Source organism: Aegilops tauschii, chromosome 5 (assembly GCF_002575655.3).
Source record: "Aegilops tauschii subsp. strangulata cultivar AL8/78 chromosome 5, Aet v6.0, whole genome shotgun sequence".
Lineage (NCBI taxonomy): Eukaryota > Viridiplantae > Streptophyta > Magnoliopsida > Poales > Poaceae > Aegilops > Aegilops tauschii.
In genome coordinates this window covers 358,323,846-358,346,099 of record NC_053039.3, presented here as the reverse complement: position 1 = coordinate 358,346,099, position 22,254 = coordinate 358,323,846, and the positions used below count along the sequence as shown (strand labels likewise).

Here is a 22,254-nt window from a genome sequence, read left to right as displayed (position 1 = left end):
TAATCATGATGATATCCAGGCCATGATCATTATATATACATCACGTCCAAGATTAGTAGACCGACTCCTGCCTGCATCTACTACTATTACTCCACACATCTACCGCTATCCAGCATGCATCTAGTGTATTAAGTTCACGGAAAAATGAAGTAATGCAATAAGAACGATGACATGATGTAGACAAGATCTATCTATGTAGAGATAGACCCCATCGTTTTATCCTTAGTAACAACGATACATACGTGTCGGTTCCCCTTCTGTCACTGGGATCAAGCAATGTAAGATCGAACCCACTACAAAGCACCTCTTCCCATTGCAAGATAAATAGATCAAGTTGGCCAAACAAAACCCAAATATCGGAGAAGAAATACGAGGCTATAAGCAATCATGCATATAAGAGATCAAAGAAACTCAAATAACTTTCGGTGTCTAGATTGGATCTGGTGGCCTCTGGACTCTGCGGTGGCTGGATAAATATTTCGTCGACTCCCCTAGGGTTTTGGGAATATTGGGGTATTTATAGAGCAAAGAGGCGGTCCGGGGGGCACCCGAGGTGGGCACAACCCACCAGGGCGCGCATGGGCCTCCTGGCGCGCCCTGGTGGGTTGTGCTCTCCTCGGAGCACCCCCCTAGGCGCAGCCAGGGCCCATTAGGTGTCTTCTGGTCCCAAAAAATTCTCCGTGAAGTTTTAATTTCATTTGGACTCCGTTTGGTATTGATTTCCTGTGATGTAAAAAACATGCAGAAAACAGCAACTGGCACTTGGCACTATGTCAATAGGTTAGTACCAAAAAAGATATAAAATGACTATAAAATGATTATAAAACATCCAAGATTGATAATATAACAGCATGGAACAATAAAAAATTATAGATACGTTGGAGACGTATCAACGCCGCATCCCGGTCTCCGCGGTTGTTCAATGCCAGAGAGACTTGACTGGACAGGATGGGACGACTCTCTACGCACTCAAACTGGCTGCCCATCCATCCACACGCCGACGTTAAACAAGCACAGTGGTCGAAAAACCCACTCTGGCGCCCACACATGCGCCGCTTGGCCTCGTCGACTCCCGCTATTTATACGTTGCTAGGCCCGACACAATCCACAACAAACCATCTCCGCTCCTGATCTTCCTCCACGCACAACCTCCGCCATGAACGTGAGCTATAGAGCGATGTGGGATAGCCTCTCGATGCAGCAGAATCAGGAGATGGCCGACATTGCCACCAGCTAGCAGGCACGGCATGCGAGCCGGACAGAGGCTGCGTTGCTGGCGAGCTCACTGCAGTTCAACAACGAGGACGGGATGATGGACGAGGCGTCCGACGACGAGCCGGCGCCACTGCCCGTGTCGATCCATGTTGGCTTCTTTTCGGAGCAGGCGCAGGCGCACTTACTACCGCAATGGTCGAAGAGCAGTCGATGCTGCCAGTGTTGGCGTTTTGGCATGCGTAAGAGGACCAACGGTACAACCTCCGGCTCCTCGATGAGCACCGGCTTGCAGAGGGACAAATCACTGGCGAAGAGGTGAATGACAATGTTGCCGCATCCATGGTGGTGTACGATCCAAACTTCCTGGATGAGAAGCGGGCATTGTACTCATGTCTACTACGCAACCTTCTTCTTGTAGACTCGTGTTGGGCCTCCAAGCGCGGAGTTTTGTAGGACAGTAGCAAATTTCCCTCAAGTGGATGACCTAAGGTTTATCAATCCGTGGGAGGCGTAGGATGAAGACGGTCTCTCTCAAACAACCCTGCAACCAAATAACAAAAGGTCTCTTGTGTCCCCAACACACCCAATACAATGGTAAATTGTATAGGTGCACTAGTTCGGTGAAGAGATGGTGATACAAGTGCAATATAGATGGTAGATAAAGGTTTTTATAATCTGAAAATATAAAAACAGCAAGGTAACTAGTAACAAAATTGAGCAAAAATGGTATTGCAAGGCTTCGAAACAAGGCCTAGAGTTCATACTTTCACTAGTGCAAGTTCTCTCAACAATGATAACATAATTAGATCATATAACAATCCCTCAACGTGCAACAAAGAGTCACTCCAAAGTCACTAATAGCGGAGAACAAACGAAGAGATTATTGTAGGGTACGAAACCACCTCAAAGTTATTCTTTCTGATTGATCTATTGGGCTATTCCTATAAGTGTCACAAACAACCCTAGAGTTCGTACTAAAATAACACCTTAAGATACACATCAACCTAAACCCTAATGTCACCTAGATACTCCAATGTCACCACAAGTATCCGTGGGTTTGATTATACGATATGCATCACACAATCTCAGATTCATCTATTCGAACCAACACAAAGAACTTCAAAGAGTGCCCCAAAGTTTCTACCAGAGAATCGAGACGAAAACGTGTGCCAACCCCTATGCATAAGTTCACAAGGTCACAAAACCCACAAGTTGATCACCAAAACATACATCAAGTAGATCACGTGAATATCCCATTGTCACCACAGATAAGCACATACGAGACATACATCAAGTGTTCTCAAATCCTTAAAGAATCAATTCGATAAGATAACTTCAAAGGGAAAACTCAATCGATTACAATAAGGTAGAGGGGGAGAAACATCATAAGATCCAACTATAGTAGCAAAGCTCGCGGTACATCAAGATCATGCCAAATCAAGAACACGAGAGAAAGAGAGAGAGGACAAACACATAGCTACTGGTACATACCCTCTGCCCCGAGGATGAACTACTCCCTCCTCGTCATGGAGAGCATCGGGATGATGAAGATGGACACCGGTGATGATTCTCCCTCCGGCAGGGTGCCGGAATAGGGTCCCGATTGGTGTTTGGTGGCTACAGAGGCTTGCGGCGGCAGAACTCCCGATCTAGGTTTCTTTTCGGGGGTTTCTGTATTTATAAGAATTTTTGGCGTTAGTTTCAAGTCAGGGGGTCCACGAGGAGCCCACAAGGTCAGAGGGCGCGCCCGGGGGGGTAGGGCGCGCCCTCCACCCTTGTGGAGGCCTCGTGGCTCGTCTGGCCCAACTCTTTTACTTCGGGGGCTTCTTCTGGTCCATAAAAAATCACCATAGATTTTCAGGTCAATTGGACTCCCTTTGATATTCCTTGTCTGCAAATCTCAAAAACAAGGAAAAAACAGAAACTGGCATTGTGCTCTAGGTTAATAGGTTAGTCCCAAAAATCATATAAAATAGCATATAAATGTTGGGGAACGCAGTAATTTCAAAAAAAATCCTACGCACACACAAGATCCATCTAGGTGATGCATATCAACGAGAGGGGAGAGTGTTGTCCATGTACCCTCGTAGACCAAAAGCGGAAGCGTTATGACAACGCGGTTGATGTAGTCGTACGTCTTCACGATCCGACCGATCCTAGTACCGAAAGTACGGCACCTCCATGATCTGCACACGTTCGGCTCGGTGACGTCCCACGAACTCTCGATCCAGCCAAGTGTCGAGGGAGAGCTTTGTCAGCACGATGGCGTGATGACGGTGATGATGAAGTTACCGACGCAGGGCTTCGCCTAAGCACTACAACGATATGACCGAGATGGAATCTGTGGAGGGGGGCACCGCACACGGCTAAGACAACTGTCAACTTGTATGTCCATGGGGTGCCCCCTCCCCGTATATAAAGGAGTGGAGGAGGGGAAGGGCCGGCCCTCTATGGCGCGCCCAAGGGGAGTCCTACTCCCACCGGGAGTAGGATTCCCCTCCCTTCCCTAGTTGGATTAGGAGAGGAAGGAAGGGGGAGAGAGGGGGAAGGAAAGGGGGGGCCACCCCCCCCCAATTCGGATTGGGCTTGAGGGGGGCCCTCCTAGGCTCCCTTCTCCTCTCTCCCACTATGGCCCAATAAGGCCCATATACTTCCCGGGGGGTTCTGGTAACCTCTCGGTACTCCAGTAAATGCCCGAAACCATTCCGATGTCCAAACATAGCCATCCAATATATCGATCTTTATGTCTCGACCATTTCGAGACTCCTCGTCATGTCCGTGATCAAATCCGGGACTCCGAACAACCTTCGGTACATCAAAACACATAAACTCATAATACCGATCATCACCGAACGTTAAGCGTGCGGACCCTACTGGTTCGAGAACTATGTAGACATGACCGAGACTCATCTCCGGTCAAGAACCAATAGCGGAACCTGGATGATCATATTGGTTCCTACATATTCTACGAAGATCTTTATCGGTCAAACCGCATAACAACATACGTTGTTCCCATTGTCATCGGTATGTTACTTGCCCGAGATTCGATCGTCGGTATCTCAATACCTAGTTCAATCTCGTTACCGGAAAGTCTCTTTACTCGTTCCGTAATGCATCATCCCGCAACTAACTCATTAGTTACATTGCTTGCAAGGCTTATAGTGATGTGCATTACCGAGAGGGCCCAGAGATACCTCTCCAACAATCGGAGTGACAAATCCTAATCTCGATCTATGCCAACTCAACAAACACCATTGGAGACACCTGTAGAGCATCTTTATAATCACCCAGTTACATTGTGACGTTTGATAGCACACTAAGTGTTCCTCCGGTATTCGGGGTTGCATAATCTCATAGTCATAAGAACATGTATAAGTCATGAAGAAAGCAATAGCAACAAACTAAACGATCATCGTGCTAAGCTAACGGATGGGTCATGCCAATCACATCATTCTCTAATGATGTGATCCCATTAATCAAATGACAACTCATGTCTATGGCTAGGAAACTTAACCATCTTTGATCAACGAGCTAGTCAAGTAGAGGCATACTAGTGACACTCTGTTTGTCTATGTATTCACCCATGTACTAAGTTTCCGGTTAATACAACTCTAGCATGAATAATAAACATTTATCATGATATAAGGAAATATAAATAACAACTTTATTATTGCTTCTAGGGCATATTTCCTTCAATAAATGCATATAAAACATCCAAGATTGATAATATAATAGCATGGAACAATCAAAAATTATAGATACGTTGGAGACGTATCATGTACCTATCCATCCACAGCGCCCGCGACATACGCCGTGAGCGATTCTGGATGCGCTTCCTTCACGTGAAGAGGGAAGCCCCGGTCGTGGAGATCAACGTGGAGGCGGAACGAAGAGGAGGTGCAGGTGCAAGACATCGTCAGCTCCACGTGGTCACGCCGCCAGCATGGTTTCTGCCTGCCCGCAAATGACCACGTGGCCGACCCGTCCACGTCCGGCATCGTCCACACGATGGACTTTGGCGAGGAAGAGTAGAAGGGGGCACATGGACGCGACCACGTGTGGTGTCCGATGTGGACCATTTTGAACGTCATAATCTTCCTCTCGTGGTGTCCCATGTGGACCGTTTTGAACGACATAATCTTCCTCTGACACAGATTCACTTACCGGGGCTCATGGCCATTTAGCTTGCCGGACATGCGTAAGACAGGATGTGGAACACAGACGCCTTCACACCGGCGAAGATTTTGGACTAGGTTAAAAAGTGTCGTCCGCTTTTGTTTAGTTAAAATATGTCAAAATGTAATGAATTTCGTCCAGCTTAAATGAAAATCATCGTGTTTGAATGAAAATCGTTCGGTTTATTTAAATTCACTTTGAAATGTACACGGACTCACTTAGATGATTGGCTTCCGTATCACTTTCCACGAACAAATACACGGTGTCCGTTTTAGGAGCCCACATTGGAGATGCCCTAGCCGTAACAATTCGACAATTCACTGCACTCCAATCAAACCATGGACTTATAAGAGCAACTCTAGAAGACCCCGCAAAACGTCGGCCCGCAAAACGCGTATGCAGTTCGCGCAAAACAGCTTTTGCGGGCCGGCGCGGGTTGGCACAGATGCAGACCTCCCAAACGGATCCGTAAAAAAGTATATTCGCGGAATATGCTTTTTTTACGGGTCGGCTATGCGGGTTCTGCTCTTTGCGCCGTTGCATCCCCACAAATCATCAGCCCGCAAATCTCAAATCCAACATAATTCAACAATCGAAAACAAACTAAATTATTCAAATCAAACATAAAACAATAATCATCCGCATTACAAATAATTATTCAAATCACCGTAGCAAACTAAAAATAATGCAATACAAAACTTGTCCTGAATACAAATACAAATGAATACAAAAATTAGTCACTGTCCAGCCCTTTGCCAATGGTACTCAATGAGATCTTCCTGAAGTTATCTTCCTGAAGTTGAAAGTGTGTGTCTGCATTTTCAATCTGCTTGTATGTCTGAAGAAAAGCTCTAATGCGGTTTGGGTCTCTAGCTGGTTTGACACGGCTACCCACATTATCGTAAAAGAATTCTAAGTCCATTCCTCTCTCATCTTCAAGAATCATATTGTGCAAGATAACACAACAAGTCATGATGTTCTTCAGGGTTTTCTTATCTCAAAAACGAGCAGGACCTCGGACAATGGCAAACCTAGATTGCAAAACACCGAATGCTCTTTCAATGTCTTTTCAGGCTGCCTCTTGCACCCTTGCAAATTCACATTGTTTTTTTGTTTTGGGTTCTTTGATGCTCTTGACAAATGTGCACCAAGGAGGATATATACCATCTGCAAGATAGTACCCCTTTGTGTATTCATGCCCATTGATAGTGTAGTTGCAAGCAGGAGCATCACCACTAGCAAGCCTAGCAAACAAATGAGAGCGTTACAACACATTGATATCATTGAGTGTGCCGGGCATATAAAAAAGCAATGCCAAATCCATAAATCCTCGGATGCTACGGCCTCTAGCACAATTGTTGCATCACGAGACTTGCCACAATACATTCCTTGCCAAGCCTTGGGGCAATTTTTCTAATTCCAATGCATACAATCAATGCTACCTAGCATCCCAGGCCAACCTCTCCTCTTATTAGCTGCCATCAATTTCTTTGTGTCATCTTCATTTGGTGCCCGAAGATACTCGGGACCAAAGACACGGACGATCACTTTCGCAAATCTACTCACAGACTCAATTGTGCTATCTTCACCAATGCGAAGATACTCATCGGCATAGTCAGCCGGAACGCCATATGCAATCACCCGCATAGCTGCGGAGATTTTTTGATATGCACTAAATCCCTTTAAGCCTGCGGCATTCCTTCTCTGAGTGAAATATCGGCAATTTGCCTCGCAAGCTTCAACAATTTTCACAAAAAGGGATCGGCGCATTCGGTACCTTCTGCGGAAGAGGTGTGCAGGATATGTAGGATTCTCCGAAAAATAATCTTGCATCAACATCTCGTTTCCAAGATGGCGATTCCGCGGAATGCACAGACGCCCGACAGTAGATCCTCGCCTCCTCTTTCGGTACTCGTCTTCATGCTCCTTCACGGCAAGCTCCATGACCAATGTTTGCTGCCGAAAGGTCGCAAGCATGGTCTCCACATCCGAGTCGTCCGAATCGGACGAATCGGATAGCAAGAACTTCTTGCACGGGGTCAACTCCATCTACACGCACGCCGGCGCGTCAATCTACTACACAGCTCGCAAAAATCATAAAAAGGGGACTAACCGGTGGCGAGTGATCCCGGGCGGCGACGAGGGTGGTGCGCTCGGCGGTGGTCGATCCCAGCGGCGGCGGCGACTGGGGGGCGGCTCTTCTCGCCGGATCCGGAGGGGCGGTGCAGCGGCTCGGCGCGGGAGGGTGTGGGGCGGCCCCACGGAGCGATTCCGCCTGCAGATACGGCCGGAATCGCCGGCGGCGGGCGGGCGGAAGCAAGGGCGGGCGGCGGCGGAAGGAAGGGGGAAAAGAGCGCGGGCTCAAATGTCCCTCCCGCCAACTGCTTCTCTATGATGCAGGCCACCGCAGCCGCGAGGGGGAAACCCGCGTTTTCCCGGGTTGGGGCCGGAAATTTGCCGCGCCACCTAAAATTTTTTACGGGCCGGGGCGGGATGCGGGGTCTGTTCGGGCAGGCTTTCCGGCCCGCACCCGCATTTTGGCGATTATTTTACGGATCGGGAGCGTTTGCGGGGTCTGCTAGAGTTGCTCTAACGGATACACTTGGTATGGATGTAGCGTCTGCATCCTGCTGCCGCTATTAGGTAGGTACCTATGGACGGTCGTCGGGGTAGCTACATACACATGCGTCCAACCTGCTGTGTGATGCAGCAGTTCTTGCTGACAGTTTGCACGCGCATGATAACTACGCATACCAAGGTTTTAAATATCACGATTCATTATCAAGCTGTGCTCCCCAACCCTTAATACATGCACAACTCTATGTCGCTTTTAATACAAGCCCAGTGGAGATAACCGATCCAGTTGTAGTTTTGCTTGTGCTCCCAGACATCACGAACGTAGAGTGAAATCCTCTATTCCTTCACCTAAATATTTGTTGTATTCATACAGCACTGTCACATAGTAGTAAGTCACATATGTTGGCCACTTCATTTTGTTTTCATTCTCACAATTATCCACAGCATCAACCTGCCATCTCATGCATGTAGGCGCTACACAATGACCGTTGTGAACTTGTGATTCGGATTAAAGGGTGAATTAGGGAGTGGAGAAAATTCGTGAAAAAAAAGAGGGAGTGGAGAAGGCAGAACATGCATAAAATTATTGGTTGGACGAATCACCTATCGCTAAATATTGAACCAATCTGTTTTCTACAAGAGATTTTGGAGATGGATCTAAAAAATGAAAAGTATGAAGTATTAATCCGACTTGGGACAATCAAGATTTCATCAAATGCTTGAATTCAACTTATTGCCAAATCCTTCGAACGAACACAATTTGTGTTTGAGGTGCAGAAATATTCCATAGCTACAAGTCTGTGAGTTTGCCCGTAGGAATTCGTGAGGGATCATCTTGTTATAAGGTGGAGATTAAGAAGATATTGCATATGAATTAACATAACTGGATGATACCCCACATGTTGATGCAGATATTTGTTGCACTATATTTAAATGAGATTTGGTTATTTGGAATGTGAATATTTAAATTAATACTATAAGAACTGAAACTGAAAATACATATTTTTTTTATATTCACTTATTGTATAGTTGTAAAATATTGGTTTATTATAAGTAGCATATATTTCATGCATGGTTGCATGTTCAGGTGAGCCTTTTCCTGTACATGGTTGCATGCTGAGGTAGCATTGCTTGCATTTTAAAAAAATGGGTTAGTGGAGATCACCTATTAAGTTATATATAGCCATATAGGAATTACTTTATGTCATTTTAGAATGTGAGAATCTCCATGTTCAGAGTTCATATAATTTTCTTTTCACCAGCATTAAAAAGTTTAACTTGCCAAGTGAGATTAGACCTTACAACCACTCATTAACCCTTTATTTCTTTTTTTTCACTTAATTAGATGGACTCACTGTTTAGTATGACAATGGTGGTTATTCCAAGTAGGGAATGACACATTGCCATATAGAATTTTTCCCAAGGACATTTTTCAGGTGTCAAGCCAAGTGCAAACGCATATATGCGTGCGCGCCCACATCCACACACACCCACACCCACCCACCCGCCCGCATGCACGCATGCATTCACTCACTCGCTCACACAATGCTCACTGAAGATTGGACTCGTGGATTACGACAAAGTCGCCACAAACAATGCACTATGATGAAACATATATGGGCTCATACTAGGAAAAATATGCCTCCAGATCAAGGGTTTATTCCTCAAAGGTTAAGGTGTCCAACCAACTCACTAGCCCCCAACACCGGTGGTTGGTTCTTCCAGTAGTGATTTTTCAAAAAAAAAAAAGTCTCGAATACTCATAGCGTGCGTATCATATACTTATAGATAGAAAATTGGGACAGAGCCCAGTCCATTGTAATGGTTCTAAACCGTGATGAAATATTTCTGCACCCCAGACACAAATTGAATTCTCGCGTGTTAAAAGGACACAATTAAGTGATATTTTCAATGAAATGGTCCGGCAACAACCTACTATTTCAAGTACCACTTGGCGATTGAATTGTTGTAACACACGAGATGATATAAATACTGCTAAACAATGCAAGGGAGTTAATACATCAGTTTCAATGTCAAAGGTTTCAATGCCAAAGTGTTTTTGCCCAAGGAATTTTGTGTTACATTTCATATGAATTTTAGAATTCACTCAAACCTCTTGAAGGGAATCATTTGTTTCTCCCGTAATGGAAGCAAACAAACAAAAATAATGAAGGATCCAAATGGGCATGACATTGCAATTGCGTGCTTTTCCTATTCCTCCATATTTAGAATCCTGCAAATCAAAGAGCCCTAAAACTCCCAAATTTTTAATTCCAAAAAATGCGGAAAGTCGTGGAAACTATAACTCTCGAGTTTTTTTCACAAAAATTATAAAACATTGGTACAAGTTCCAATTATTTTTGGGAGCTTAATTTATTTTTAATTTTAAATATGAAGGAAATATTTTTTGATATTTTAATTGATGGAAATATTTATAATTTTGAAGCTTTAAAAGGAACTTCTTTTATATTTTGGTTTTTGAATGAGAAGTGTGAGACACATATAGGTGACAAGTTTCTATGACCAGTAAATGGCTAAAGCCAGTTAGAGATGGTTTCATGTTAGTATTTTCCAAATTTAGGTGATGGGGTGGGACTTGTCCACTTTTAAAATTCTCGACAATAATATGTACACTCACTCGATAGTCGAGTGTTAAAACACACACTTGTCCTAAGAGGACATTGGTTTGGTTGAACCAGTCGAAAAGTGGACCAGAAAATGGGGGTGCATCTTAGCAAAGCTAGTTTATCCGAAGGAGGATAAGGTCAGATCACGCGGAGGCATGAGACAAATTCAAATTTTAAATTTGGATGATTTGTGCCTTAAGTAGTAGTTTTATTTATTTATTACCCGCTTCTTTTTCTGGCATCATGATGCATGTATCATATTCAGATTGGTTTTTAGATTGGTGCAGCACATAAATACAGATCCGCCACGAAAACGACAACAAATATTTATTCGAGTATAGCATGGAAATAGAGATATTACATAAGATGCACATAACATGGTTCAACCAATAGTACATTTCCAATGTGACCAACTACACAAAAACCATTAAACAGTTTCGTTGTCAACCCTACCTCAAAACTGGTCCCGTCCCACCCCACCCGAAGTTAACCCCTCCAACAAGATGGCCCATACATCAACGCAGCTAGCTAGCCCCCTAGCTCCGTCGATCCCAACATATTACCATCTCGCAACAGTATAGGAAGACCAAGAGAAGAATCCCCTGTAGCTGCAGCGCTACCTAGCGTCCCCCCTCCATCCCTAGCGCGCGACACGGCTGGCGACACTGCTTACCCTAGCTAGGAGGAGTGAGGCCAGCTCGCGCTCTTCCATGGCCATGAGCGAGCAAGATGGGCAGCACGCCACGAACAGCCTTCCCGGGGACGCGGCGAACGGCGCCGTCGACATCGACTCCTTCTCGCAGCTCCCGTTCGTGCGGCCCAAGCCGCCCCCGGCGACGGAGGCCGGCGGGTCGAGCCCCACGTCGTCCATCCGCCTCTTCGGCTTCGACTTCCCGCCCGACGGGGCGGCGTCCTCCGTCACCGACGGCGATGCTGCCGCTGTCAGCTCCACTGCTCCCGGCCAGGCGGCGGCGGCGGCGTCGGCCGGTGCAAGTGGCGGCAGCGGCGGCCGCAAGTTCGAGTGCCACTACTGCTGCCGGAACTTCCCGACGTCGCAGGCGCTGGGGGGACACCAGAACGCGCACAAGAGGGAGCGGCAGCACGCGAAGCGCGCGCAGTTCCAGAGCGCCATGGCCATGCAAGGCCACTACCCCGCGCACGCGTACCCCGCCTTCGGCAGCGGCTACCACCACCGCTTCGTCGCCGGGCCGCCGCACATGGGCCGCTACGAGCCGCCGCCGCACTACCCCTCGTGGTCCAACCACCACCACCTGGCGCCCACCATGCCAGCGGCGGTGCCCAGGTACTACGGCAGCGGCCCCGGCTCCGTGTCCCAGCCGATCAACGGCAGCCCGGTGCCGGCGTCGGCGCTCTGGCGGGTCCCGGGCGTCAGCGTGGCGACACCAGCAGCGCCGCGGCAAGAGCGGCCAACGCCCTTGACTCTTGCCGGGCGTGACGACATGGCGGTGGCGTGGGAAAGAAGAGGACAAGCAGCTGGCTCGGCGTCGTCGGCGTCATCAGCGTCGTCGTCTTCGCAGCATGAGGCCGCGCGCCACGGGGGAGAAGCCGCCGAGAACAGGGCAAACGTGAGCCTGGATCTCACCCTGTAATTCTCCAAGAACGGCGCGGTTGATTAATTAGCGGGTTCGTGAAGATTATGAGCGAAGGTTAATTCTTTTTTTTTTCTCTAGCTCGTGAATTCGTTTAGCTCGATCGATCAGCGGAGAGATTCTTTTTCCTTGGGTGTCAATTTTTGCAGTGTTTTTCTTCCTCCTAGTACGTACTCATTCGTCCTGCTCTTCTCGCATCGCTTTAGATTGCTTTGTAAGGAAAAACGGAGGGGAAATAAATGGAATGAAAGGGAAAATGGGGGGTGTTGTCATTTTCATATTCTTGAGAGCATTTTCCAGCCATTTTTAATCTTCTTCTACTAATTTCACATCGATAGGTATATATGGGCCGATGCATATGTCTGTCCTAGCACTAATTTTCTGGTGCGTCTGTCTGTCCATTCAAACCAAAAGTTGCCCTTTCTTCCTCTAGGGACTTGTCTCCATCCTCGAAATGCTATTCAGTTTTTGCCACTTTAGCGGACAGTTATCCTTATCATTTGCTTTTTGGAGTAGTGCCAGCATGCAGCGCTGCGGCAGCTGCTAGCACCGGCCTAGCGGTTGCTGACAGCATTTACTCCGAGGTTTTGCCCAAAGACGCAAGGCCAGCCTAACGAATGTCCATGCACTGCTTACCACTTGAATGATTCTTGCCTGCAAATTGACCATGCACGCATTTCCCAGCTACCGAATTGATTGTCTCCACAGTGCCGAACTGTTCTCGGCATCCGAAAGTGGATGCTCCTTGGATTCAAGATTTAGGATCCATCTGTGGATTCTATCTCCTTTTGGCAACATAATGCAGACTAGTCTGTGTTGCCCACGGAAACTGTACTAGGCAGTGATGCATATGCACAAATCTGAACGGGCACTCCCAACATGCACAGCAGTAACAGCACCTGCCCATGCACATCGTCTATGCGTGCATCGGGGCATGAATGTTGCATGTGCATCCACCAGTCCTTGTATTTCCTTAACCTACTCGCTATGATATCCACACACAATTTTTTTTAAAAAAATATCACATATACAAATGACTCAATTGTGTTTTTAGATTTCAACTTTTGTGAAAATCGTATTTCATTTGTGAGCTGCAGAAAATAACAGATCGAAACACTCTTACATGTGAGATAATGCACTTTTTTCCTTCAACAAGACCACAAATAAATTATTTTCCACATACTTTTCCTGGTACTTGCCGAACAATACAGTACATATATTTTCATGCTCCCAAGAGCGGAAAATCCACTTCCCTGCCTTATTGCTTATTTTGTTTTCTGTGACTTCTTCTTTTTTTGCGATAATTGTTTTCTGTGACTTCCTTTTCTCACTTGCATGCAAAACTAGAACTCTTTTTTTTAGAAATGGAGGAGGACCCCGGGCCTCTGCATCTGGATGATGCATGCAACCACTTTATTAATTATTCACACAAGACCTTACAAAGTCATACAACAGTAAAACTAAAGCCACCGTCTAGGCAACATATGTCGCTACTCCTATCCAATTGATGAAGGGATGCTGATAGTCTGGACCTAATATCAAACGGACCTTGCAGCCAAACCTAACATCTAAGACCTGAGGTCCCAACCAGGACACCTGCCGGGTACGGGGCACCCACCAGTCCGGCGCACTCCTCAACCAGGACACCTGCCGAGTGAGACCACCGCAGCCATCTGCCACCAATCCATCTTCAGTGTTGTACTGCTGCATCTACCTTGCTCGGTCTAGCTGCCGTCCACGCCATCACGACGCCAGACAGCGTCACCCTCCTGCGTGTCGCACATCAGACGCCTAATCTCCAGAGCGCCAAGCCATCGAGATCTGTCACCATCAATGTGCATGATGAAGCACCGCTCCACCAAACACGTCGTCCACTGGTCCCTCGAGCCCACGTACACCTCCAAGAAAGACGCCAGCATGGGGGAAACGACACAAACGCGCCGCCGTCTTCTGATCTATCGATCTAGGGTTTCCCCCGGAGGTAGCAGATCGTAGTCTAGAACTTCTCCACTGCGATGCCTTCAAGAAGGGAACGACACCGTAGAGCGCCGCCATCGTCAGCTTTGGCATCTAGCCAGGAGCAGGTTTTCACCCAGATCTGTTCGAAGAACTCCACCCGCTTCTTGTGCTCGGACCGCCGCCTTCTCTGTCGAAGACTAGACCAAGGGTCCAGTCGTCGCCGCCAGATACATGTAGCCAGCACCGGGAGATGACGACTATCTCCCTGTACCGGATCTAGCACGAACCAAAGCAGATCGAGTCGGAGACGATGATGCCCCTGGATCTCTGGCAGACCAGCGAGCCGCCGGCCCAACCGCATCCAGATCGCCGGCCATGCCGGGCCGCCGCCACCCCCCCCCCCCCCCCCCCCGCCGTCCAGGTCGGAGAGGGAGCCGCCGACAGCGCATAGGGGCCGCCGCCGCCTACACACGCCGGAGCGCCGCCGGGAGCCCAGCGCCCGCCACCATCTGCCGAGGCCCGCCACCGCTCGCCGAGTGCCAAGCAGGAACACCGCCAAGCTCCGGGGCTGCCGCCCCGGCACCCGGTCACCGTGAGAACCGGCCGCCGCCCCCAGCCGCAGCTGCCAGCCTCCAGCAGCGTTGAAGGAGACCTCGGCACGCGAGGTAAGGCACAGGAACCCGCCCTGCTCCTAGGCCCGCACCGCCGACGTACACGCATTAGCCGCCGCTGCTCGAGATCCGTCGAGGCGCGCGAGAGAAGACAGCCCCGCCGCCGCCGACGCCGTGCGGGCTTTGCCCGCGGCACCCTATGGCGGTGGCGAGGTGCGGGAGGAGGCGGGAGGGAGCCGGCCGCGGCGGCATGCAGGTCCACCCGAGCCGCTCCTAGGAGAGCAACGCGGGAGCGAGATCGGGGGCCAAAAGTAGAACTCTTATGTAGTAATTTTGTTTTCAAGCTTACTTTCATGTTCCTAGGTGTACATGCACAATGAACATACACATAGATTGTACTCCCTCTATTTTTAAATATAAGCCTTTTTAGAGTTTTTAATATGGACTACATACGGATGTATATAGTCGTATTTTATAGTGTACATTTTCACTCATTTTGCTCCGTATGTAGATTTTATTGGAATCTCTAAAAGGGCTTATACTTATGAACGGATGGGGTAGTAGGTAACGGAAAGAGACACATAAATGACGCCATCATTTTTGTTCGCATAATTTGGAGATGAATGATGAATACTAGGAACTAGCAAGGAATGAATAACAAAAACAACATACTCCCTCCGTTCGAAAATAGATGATTCAACTTTGTGCTAACTTTTTAGTACAAAGTTGAGTCATCTATTTTGGAACGGAGGGAGTACACTACAATGGTGTAAAGAATCAAAAACTATATTTCGAATCTCAGTTAATTTTGAAAAGATCTAAATGTACATATGTAGAACTACTGATGTATGATATGTACATACAAAATATATTGATACACATTTCAATATGTGATCCAGAAGTAGAGTTACCATTCGTGTTTGTGCATGAAATTTTCTTCTATATATAACTTCCAAATTAATATATTTTTAATGAAAATTTTAAAATGAAGGATAAACCTATAAATATATTGTTGGAAAACCATTTGGATTTATGTGGAAAAAAACAACTATGATTTCGGCACTCGTGGATATGTATTTTATTAAATATAATATGGGGCTATGTGGAGCCCGGGATGAAAATTAAGACACTAGGAATTAACGGACATCGATGCTCATAGATGAAATATCACATTTCTATTTGCCCAAAACAAACATCAATGATGTGACATGACTGCTAAATTAGCTACCGGGTGGAACATAAAAAAATCTCCAACTTCAAAATTATCATCCAACATATATCGTATTTGTTGTTTAAAAAACATATTGTATTTATGGTTGATTATGGTACCACGTCTTTTTAAATGGGTTTGACAGATTTGGCTATATACTTTTAGCAAACGATGTTTAAATTGTGCTCTCACTAAGAGAAAAAAATAAAAGATATATCCAACAGTGTAGTTTTTTACCATCATTTAGGTGCATTTATCTAAAATAAATTTATTTTACAAAAAAAATCAGTATCAAAAGAGTATATTCATCTCATGACCGCATCAATTTAACGAGACAAAAGTACACAGGCAAACACAGTTTAACCATAAGTGAAAATGTATGAATATCATAGGTGTGGGCACAATTAGAAACAAGATTGTCATCCATGGTAGGTAAACACCTCTGGCTACTGCTCAATTTACATGCAAACCAGACACCACTGCCACCAACTCACGACTCACATTTCTCGCAGAAATACTAAGTATGAAATCAATGCATGTGTAATACTATAACCTACAATGGAGAAAAGACATTCTTGTTGTGAATGGCCATGCGAATCATTCTTGCATAGTAAACAAGAAAGTGCTACCATTCTGACAAAGATTTGATCTTAATTTATCTTCAACTTCATGCAACTAGTTATCAAACATGCATATTGAAGCACTCGTAGAGGATAGAAATTAAAGGGCACCTAGACCATGGACCCATGCAATAATAGTGAAAATGCAGTGCTTAATTGAAGCTTTTCGAACATGATGGCAACTTTTTTACCACTTAATTTACATGCTAGTCGAGCACAACATAGGTTGGCAATTAAGTTGACCATTCAAAATCTTGATAAAATAATCCTAGACATAAGTATTGTTGCTTATACATATTGTGCTTGTTGTTGAAGTGAAAACAAAAAAACATGGGAAGGGGGTGAATATCCATCGGTGGATTTGTTTGACAGTTTGTGATGCTAGCAATTGTCACAATTGGGATTGTTAACAAAAATGTGCAACAAATCGACATGCACCCTAGAGAATCAGACTTGGCCGCGAGCCCCTATCGAGCGAGGTGTAATCATGTTGTGGAGTGGACCTCAAGTGCCTTTTAGATGCTCGACAATGTGTCGCCGGCCAATTCATCGACACGAGACAAGCTATCCTTATGATGTTTATAGTCTGATCCCATAGCTTGGAAGAAATTTCATTCAACCCAATTACCTGAGTTTTTATTTTTGAAAAAAGATTGTACCACTTTATTGATCAAATAATAAAAGTATTCTTGATACAAATTTCGTCAGGAGGATCTATCCGCAGACATATTAGACGATACCATTTCTAAGAGAAGATCGAACCAACCTGTGCACTTCTTTGTTTGAGGTCCTCCCTTCATGACAGATCATGGTATCTTTAAACTCATCTTCTCTAGCCCGTATTTCATCGACAATCTGAACATAAGGGGGTCTAGACTCGTCCTGGAGGGTGTTAATCACCCGAATGAAGACCCGATTGCCTAAGTGGATTATCTCCAGGAAGCCTTAGTTAAGTCTTGCCTTTAGTGAGAGCACTTTGTGCTTTGACATGAAATGAAATGAAAGATGGCCACCCAAACCCTAGGAGTGTTAGGCTGGCCCATGAGCTGACGTTGCCTAGTACTGAGAAGAGGGCTAGGTTATTCTACGGGCATGTCTATACCTCACTTCTAGTTAGTGTGAGGGAAGACTCGCTGAAGGGGACGTTGAGATGGGCCGACCCATACACGCGGGATGCCACAACCTCTTCTTTCTTTTTTTGTTTTCACATTTTCTCTTTTTGTTTTTCGCTTTATTTTTTTACTTTTGTTTATACTTTAAATATTCTCAATATATATTACAAAAACACTCTACATAATATTTGAAAAATGTTGAATGAAAAATGTTAAATGTGAATAGATAAAATGTTTATCACGTATACAAAAAATGTATACAAAAAACAATGTTTATGAAAAATTGGACTATGTATTTACAAAATGTTAATCAAGAATTTAAAAAAAACTGAACAAGTATTTGAATTTTTTTAATCAAGTATTTGAAAGATGTTAAATGTGTATAAAAAATATTGAGCATGTATTAAAAAATGAAGAAAAAAATGTGATCATGTATGTATTTTTTCAATCATGCATTTTAGAAAAAAATTATGAAAAATTATTTTTAAAATGTTAATCAAGCATTTTCAAAATGTTAAATGTGTAAAAAAATATTGACCATTTATTAAAAAAATATGAAAAACTTTGATCATGTATATAAAATGCTAATCAATAATTTTTTTAAAATGTTGAACAAGTATTTAAAAAATATTAATCAAGCATTGGAAAATTTTAAATGTGTGTAGAAAAAATATTGACCATGTATTAAAAATGTTAATATTTTCATTTGGAAAATGTTAATCAAGCATTTAAAAAGGTTGAAAATATATAGAAAAAATGTTTATTATGTATTAAAAAATGTTAATCTCGTATGTTAATCAAGGATTTGAAAAATGTTGAAAACATGCGTCTAGAAAAGAAAATTGACCATGTATTCAAAAATGTATATTTGTACTTGAAAATGTATTAGATATATTCCAAAAATATGTATAGAGAAATAGTGAAAACCCAAAAGAAAACAAAAGAAAACGGATGAAAACATGAAAATAAATAAGCAAAACCGAAAAAAATGAAGACAAAAAAGAAAGAAAATAAAAAATCTTGTGAAAAAGAAAAAGAAACGAAGAAAAACCAAAGAAAACACAAAGAAAAAGAAAGAAAAGGAAAAGCAGAGAAAGAAACGAAGAAACCGCAGAAAAAATAATAAAAAACAGCAATAAGAAACCCCCCGAAAAACCAGTGGAAGACCGGTTCTTTTTTCTCCATCTATATGACACGACCCACTAGCATGACCCTTCAGGCGAGTTTTCCATCGGGCTCGCTCTAAGGGAGATATAGCCTTTGCGTTATTCTACGTCATGAATGAGTCTTGGCCTGTTCTATCTGCGTGGGCTTAATTTTCTCCGAGAAGATGGCCCGTTGTCCTGCCGGTTCCTCTGATTTTCATCTCCTTGAAACGAATCCCCTCCAGAAAAAATTCTCCTTGAAACGAATCAGCAGTGCAGGCGTGCAGTACCACCCCTCAAAAAACAAAGGTAAATGTTTGGGAACGGCGCACCGGCCGAGTTTGGGCTGGTCGTTCGCTGCGTCGCCACGCGTCATCACTGGCGCGTGCTACCTCCTCCGCGTCCGCACGTTTTCTTTGTGTGGCCCACGTCTGTCCCTCCCCCTTCTTTTTCTCCTTCCTTCCTTATCCTCTTCCTCCCGTCATTCTCCTCTCCTCATTCTCTCTCTGTTTCTCCCTGGTCTCGTTTTTCCTCCATGGATCTCTCCTCCTGTTGACCACCGGCCCCCGTTGCTACTAGGAACCGGACATGGCCGTGCACCCATCCCCTACCCCTCATCCACTATTGCTTTGTAATTCGATGAGAGAAGCCCTGTCCCTTTTTCCCCCAAAACAGCCCCTAAATTTGTGACGGCGAGGGGAAGAACACGAGCGAGGTGCTGCTGTGGAGCTGGGGGTGCTTCTTCCACCTCCTCTACGACTGCGGCTGGGCGGAGCTGGGACTAGCAGCGCCAGAAGCCGCAACCTCGTCGTGGGGAGCTGCAACCTCCTGTCGACGGAGCATCAGGCCTCACCGGCAACCACGATCACCATCGATTTTTGCTACAACCGGTGTCAAAATTTGCTACAACCGGTGTCAAAATTTGCGACGGCCACTGAGCAGCGAGCTGCAACGTCGAAGCTCACGGCCGCGGGATGCTGGGACTGCTAGCACCAGAAGCTGCAACCGGCAACGCCGGGAGCTACAACCTCCTGTCGGCGGAGCATCAGGGCTCGCCGGCCACCACGGTCATCATCGGTTTTTGCTACAACCGGTGTCAAAATTTGCTACAACCGTTGTCGATTTTGCTACAGCCGGTGTATTTACATTTTTGCCACATTGCACAAGCCAGCGTCTGGATTTTTTGCTACAACCGTTGTTCGATTTTGCTGGAACGGGCGCTCGTTTTTGCTGGAACGGGTGACCGAGATGTTACAACGGTGAGATGTGATCGACGAGCTGCGGCATCAGGCATGAGCGGCGACGAGCACGGCGGTGAGCTATGGCCCTTGCCATCGGAGCTACAATCGTCGCCACCAGAGCTACAACCACGGGTGCCGATGTTACATGCGTGGAGCTGGCCACCGGCGGCGACCATCGGCGGGGGGGGGGGGGGGGGGGGGGGCGACCGGCGATGATTTGAAGTTGGTCGCGCTCGCTCATCCATGGCAGCGGCGCCCATTGCTCCTTTTTTCCGCTGTGCTCGCGAGATTCGTTTTTCTTTTTTAAGAAAGGGACTGCACGAGAGCCCAGTCTTCGAATTGAACGGTTGGGGCTCGACCGGCCCAAACAATTCGGCCGGTGCGCCGGCGCCTATAAGCGCCCAAAAACAAAAACAAATAAAAAAGCAGCGCAACAGCACTCGCAAGCATCCGTTCAGTCGATCAGATCATGTCCGAAACATAAGTGGAAAAAAGAGATGCGACCAGAGATAACATGCCACACGTGACCAACACGTACAGTGGTCGATCCGTACGTACGTGTTGCCCGTAGTAATAAAAAATAAATACTATAGCTCTGCAGTGGACTGTCCTAGATCTTGTTATCTTTCGCCATGGCCAGTGATATGATACACAGGAACACGACTGCTAGAAGACATACCTGCTGTGTTGCATCCACTTAAGATGGGCTTTCTTAACCACTTAACGACGCGGACGCCGCAGATCTTGCTCGAGCCGGAGGGGACACCGGCTCAGATAACAAATGTGCAGATCCCGTCGACGCTGCACCGGCCAGCTCACCGTCCGCCCCACGACGCACGCTCCCCCCACTGCGCCCACCGTCACCGACCGGTGGCCCCCGTGCTGCACGGGCGCGCTTTACTTAGCCCCGACGCGCCGGGGATCGGGCTAAGCAAAGCGCTCGCGTCGCGGAGCCCACGTGCGTGCGTGCCGACATGCCGTGTCAGCCGCTCCACGGCCGGCCGGTCCGCCGGAACGTGCTCCTTGCTGGGGCGGCTGCTCCGATTGGCCAGCCCGCTCGCCACGTGTCGCCCCGGGTTCGTGTGTAAATAAGCGCCCGCTCGATCGTCCACTCCCCAGCTCTCTCCATCGTTAGCGACCATCGAATCTCTGAAAAACCACCTGAAAATCATCACCTCGGTTCCATCGATCAAGAAGCCGTAGTACGTGAGGCCAGTGACCTATGGGGAACTCGTACAGCAACGGCGGCTCGTCGTCGGGCCACCTGCAGGCGCCGGAGCTGCCGCTGCACCTCTGCTTCTTCCTCCTCGTGCTGTTCGTCTTCCTCGGCTTCTCCTGGTACATGAGCTACGAGTCGGTGGCGGAGACCTTCGCCGACCAGGGCAAGCTCCTGCTCATGGTGTCCCCGCTCGCGCTGCTCCTCGCGGTGCGGCTGCTGTCGGGAGGCGACGGCGACGGGCGGCGCGTCGACCAGCTGATGTCCATGTCGATGCCGGAGAGGGACTCCATCCACCGCGCCGGGGGGTCGCCGTGGGGCGTCGGGCTCCTGCTCGTGCTGCTCATCGTCATGGTCTCCTACCAGTCCAACTTCCGGGAGAGGTGGTTCGCACTCTAGTGTCATAGTAACCGGGTGATGACTGATTTCCATCGGAACCGAGATCGGGAGATTGAGCAAATGAGCATTTACTACCTGTGTAACCCGAAATATGTACATGGCTACGCGCAAGCACCCGTGTAACCCGAGCTAAGGCCATTTCTAACACATCCCAATAAACAGAGGAGGATACGGTGGAATAAACCCTTATAACGCATTTGGTTGCATGCATAAGGTCCAACTAGACCCGCGTGAAAAAAAACTAAGTTCATTGTCAGGTTAGCGTCGCACGGAACTTAAAGCGCCTCTGGGCATGACTCGCTCCGCATGTTCAGTTCGGCAGTTGCTTACAGCCAGCTCCATCTCTGTACCTGCTTCTTCTTCCACCTCCACTAACCTCCTTCCTAATATCCTTTCTTCCTTCTCCCTTCTAATTTATACAACGATAAAAGATGCACATCGATGTTACGGTTTCATTTTTGCGATCGGTTCGTAGTTCCGTCGACCGTAAATCACAATTTTGTGTTCATGTTCGAAGCTATTTTGGACGGATTTTG

At 46.6% G+C, this 22,254-nt stretch overlaps 2 protein-coding genes across 2 annotated transcripts; both read left to right on the top strand.

Moving 5' to 3' along the window:
- Positions 1-11,074: 11,074 nt before the first annotated feature.
- LOC109773861 (zinc finger protein GIS) lies at positions 11,075-12,483 on the top strand. The gene has a single exon (XM_020332590.4). The coding sequence runs from the start codon at positions 11,306-11,308 to the stop codon at positions 12,203-12,205; it is 900 nt and encodes a 299-aa protein (XP_020188179.1). The 5' UTR covers positions 11,075-11,305; the 3' UTR covers positions 12,206-12,483.
- Positions 12,484-21,082: 8,599 nt separating this feature from the next.
- Positions 21,083-22,047, top strand: LOC109773880 (uncharacterized). Its single transcript, XM_020332607.4, has one exon. It carries the CDS (start codon positions 21,326-21,328, stop codon positions 21,716-21,718), a length of 393 nt encoding a protein of 130 aa, XP_020188196.1. The 5' UTR covers positions 21,083-21,325; the 3' UTR covers positions 21,719-22,047.
- Positions 22,048-22,254: the final 207 nt, after the last annotated feature.

Bases quoted from the DNA above. Each gene is read 5' to 3' on its own strand.
- LOC109773861 (XM_020332590.4), top strand. From the start codon at position 11,306: ATGGCCATGAGCGAGCAAGATGGGCAGCACGCCACGAACAGCCTTCCC.
- LOC109773880 (XM_020332607.4), top strand. From the start codon at position 21,326: ATGGGGAACTCGTACAGCAACGGCGGCTCGTCGTCGGGCCACCTGCAG.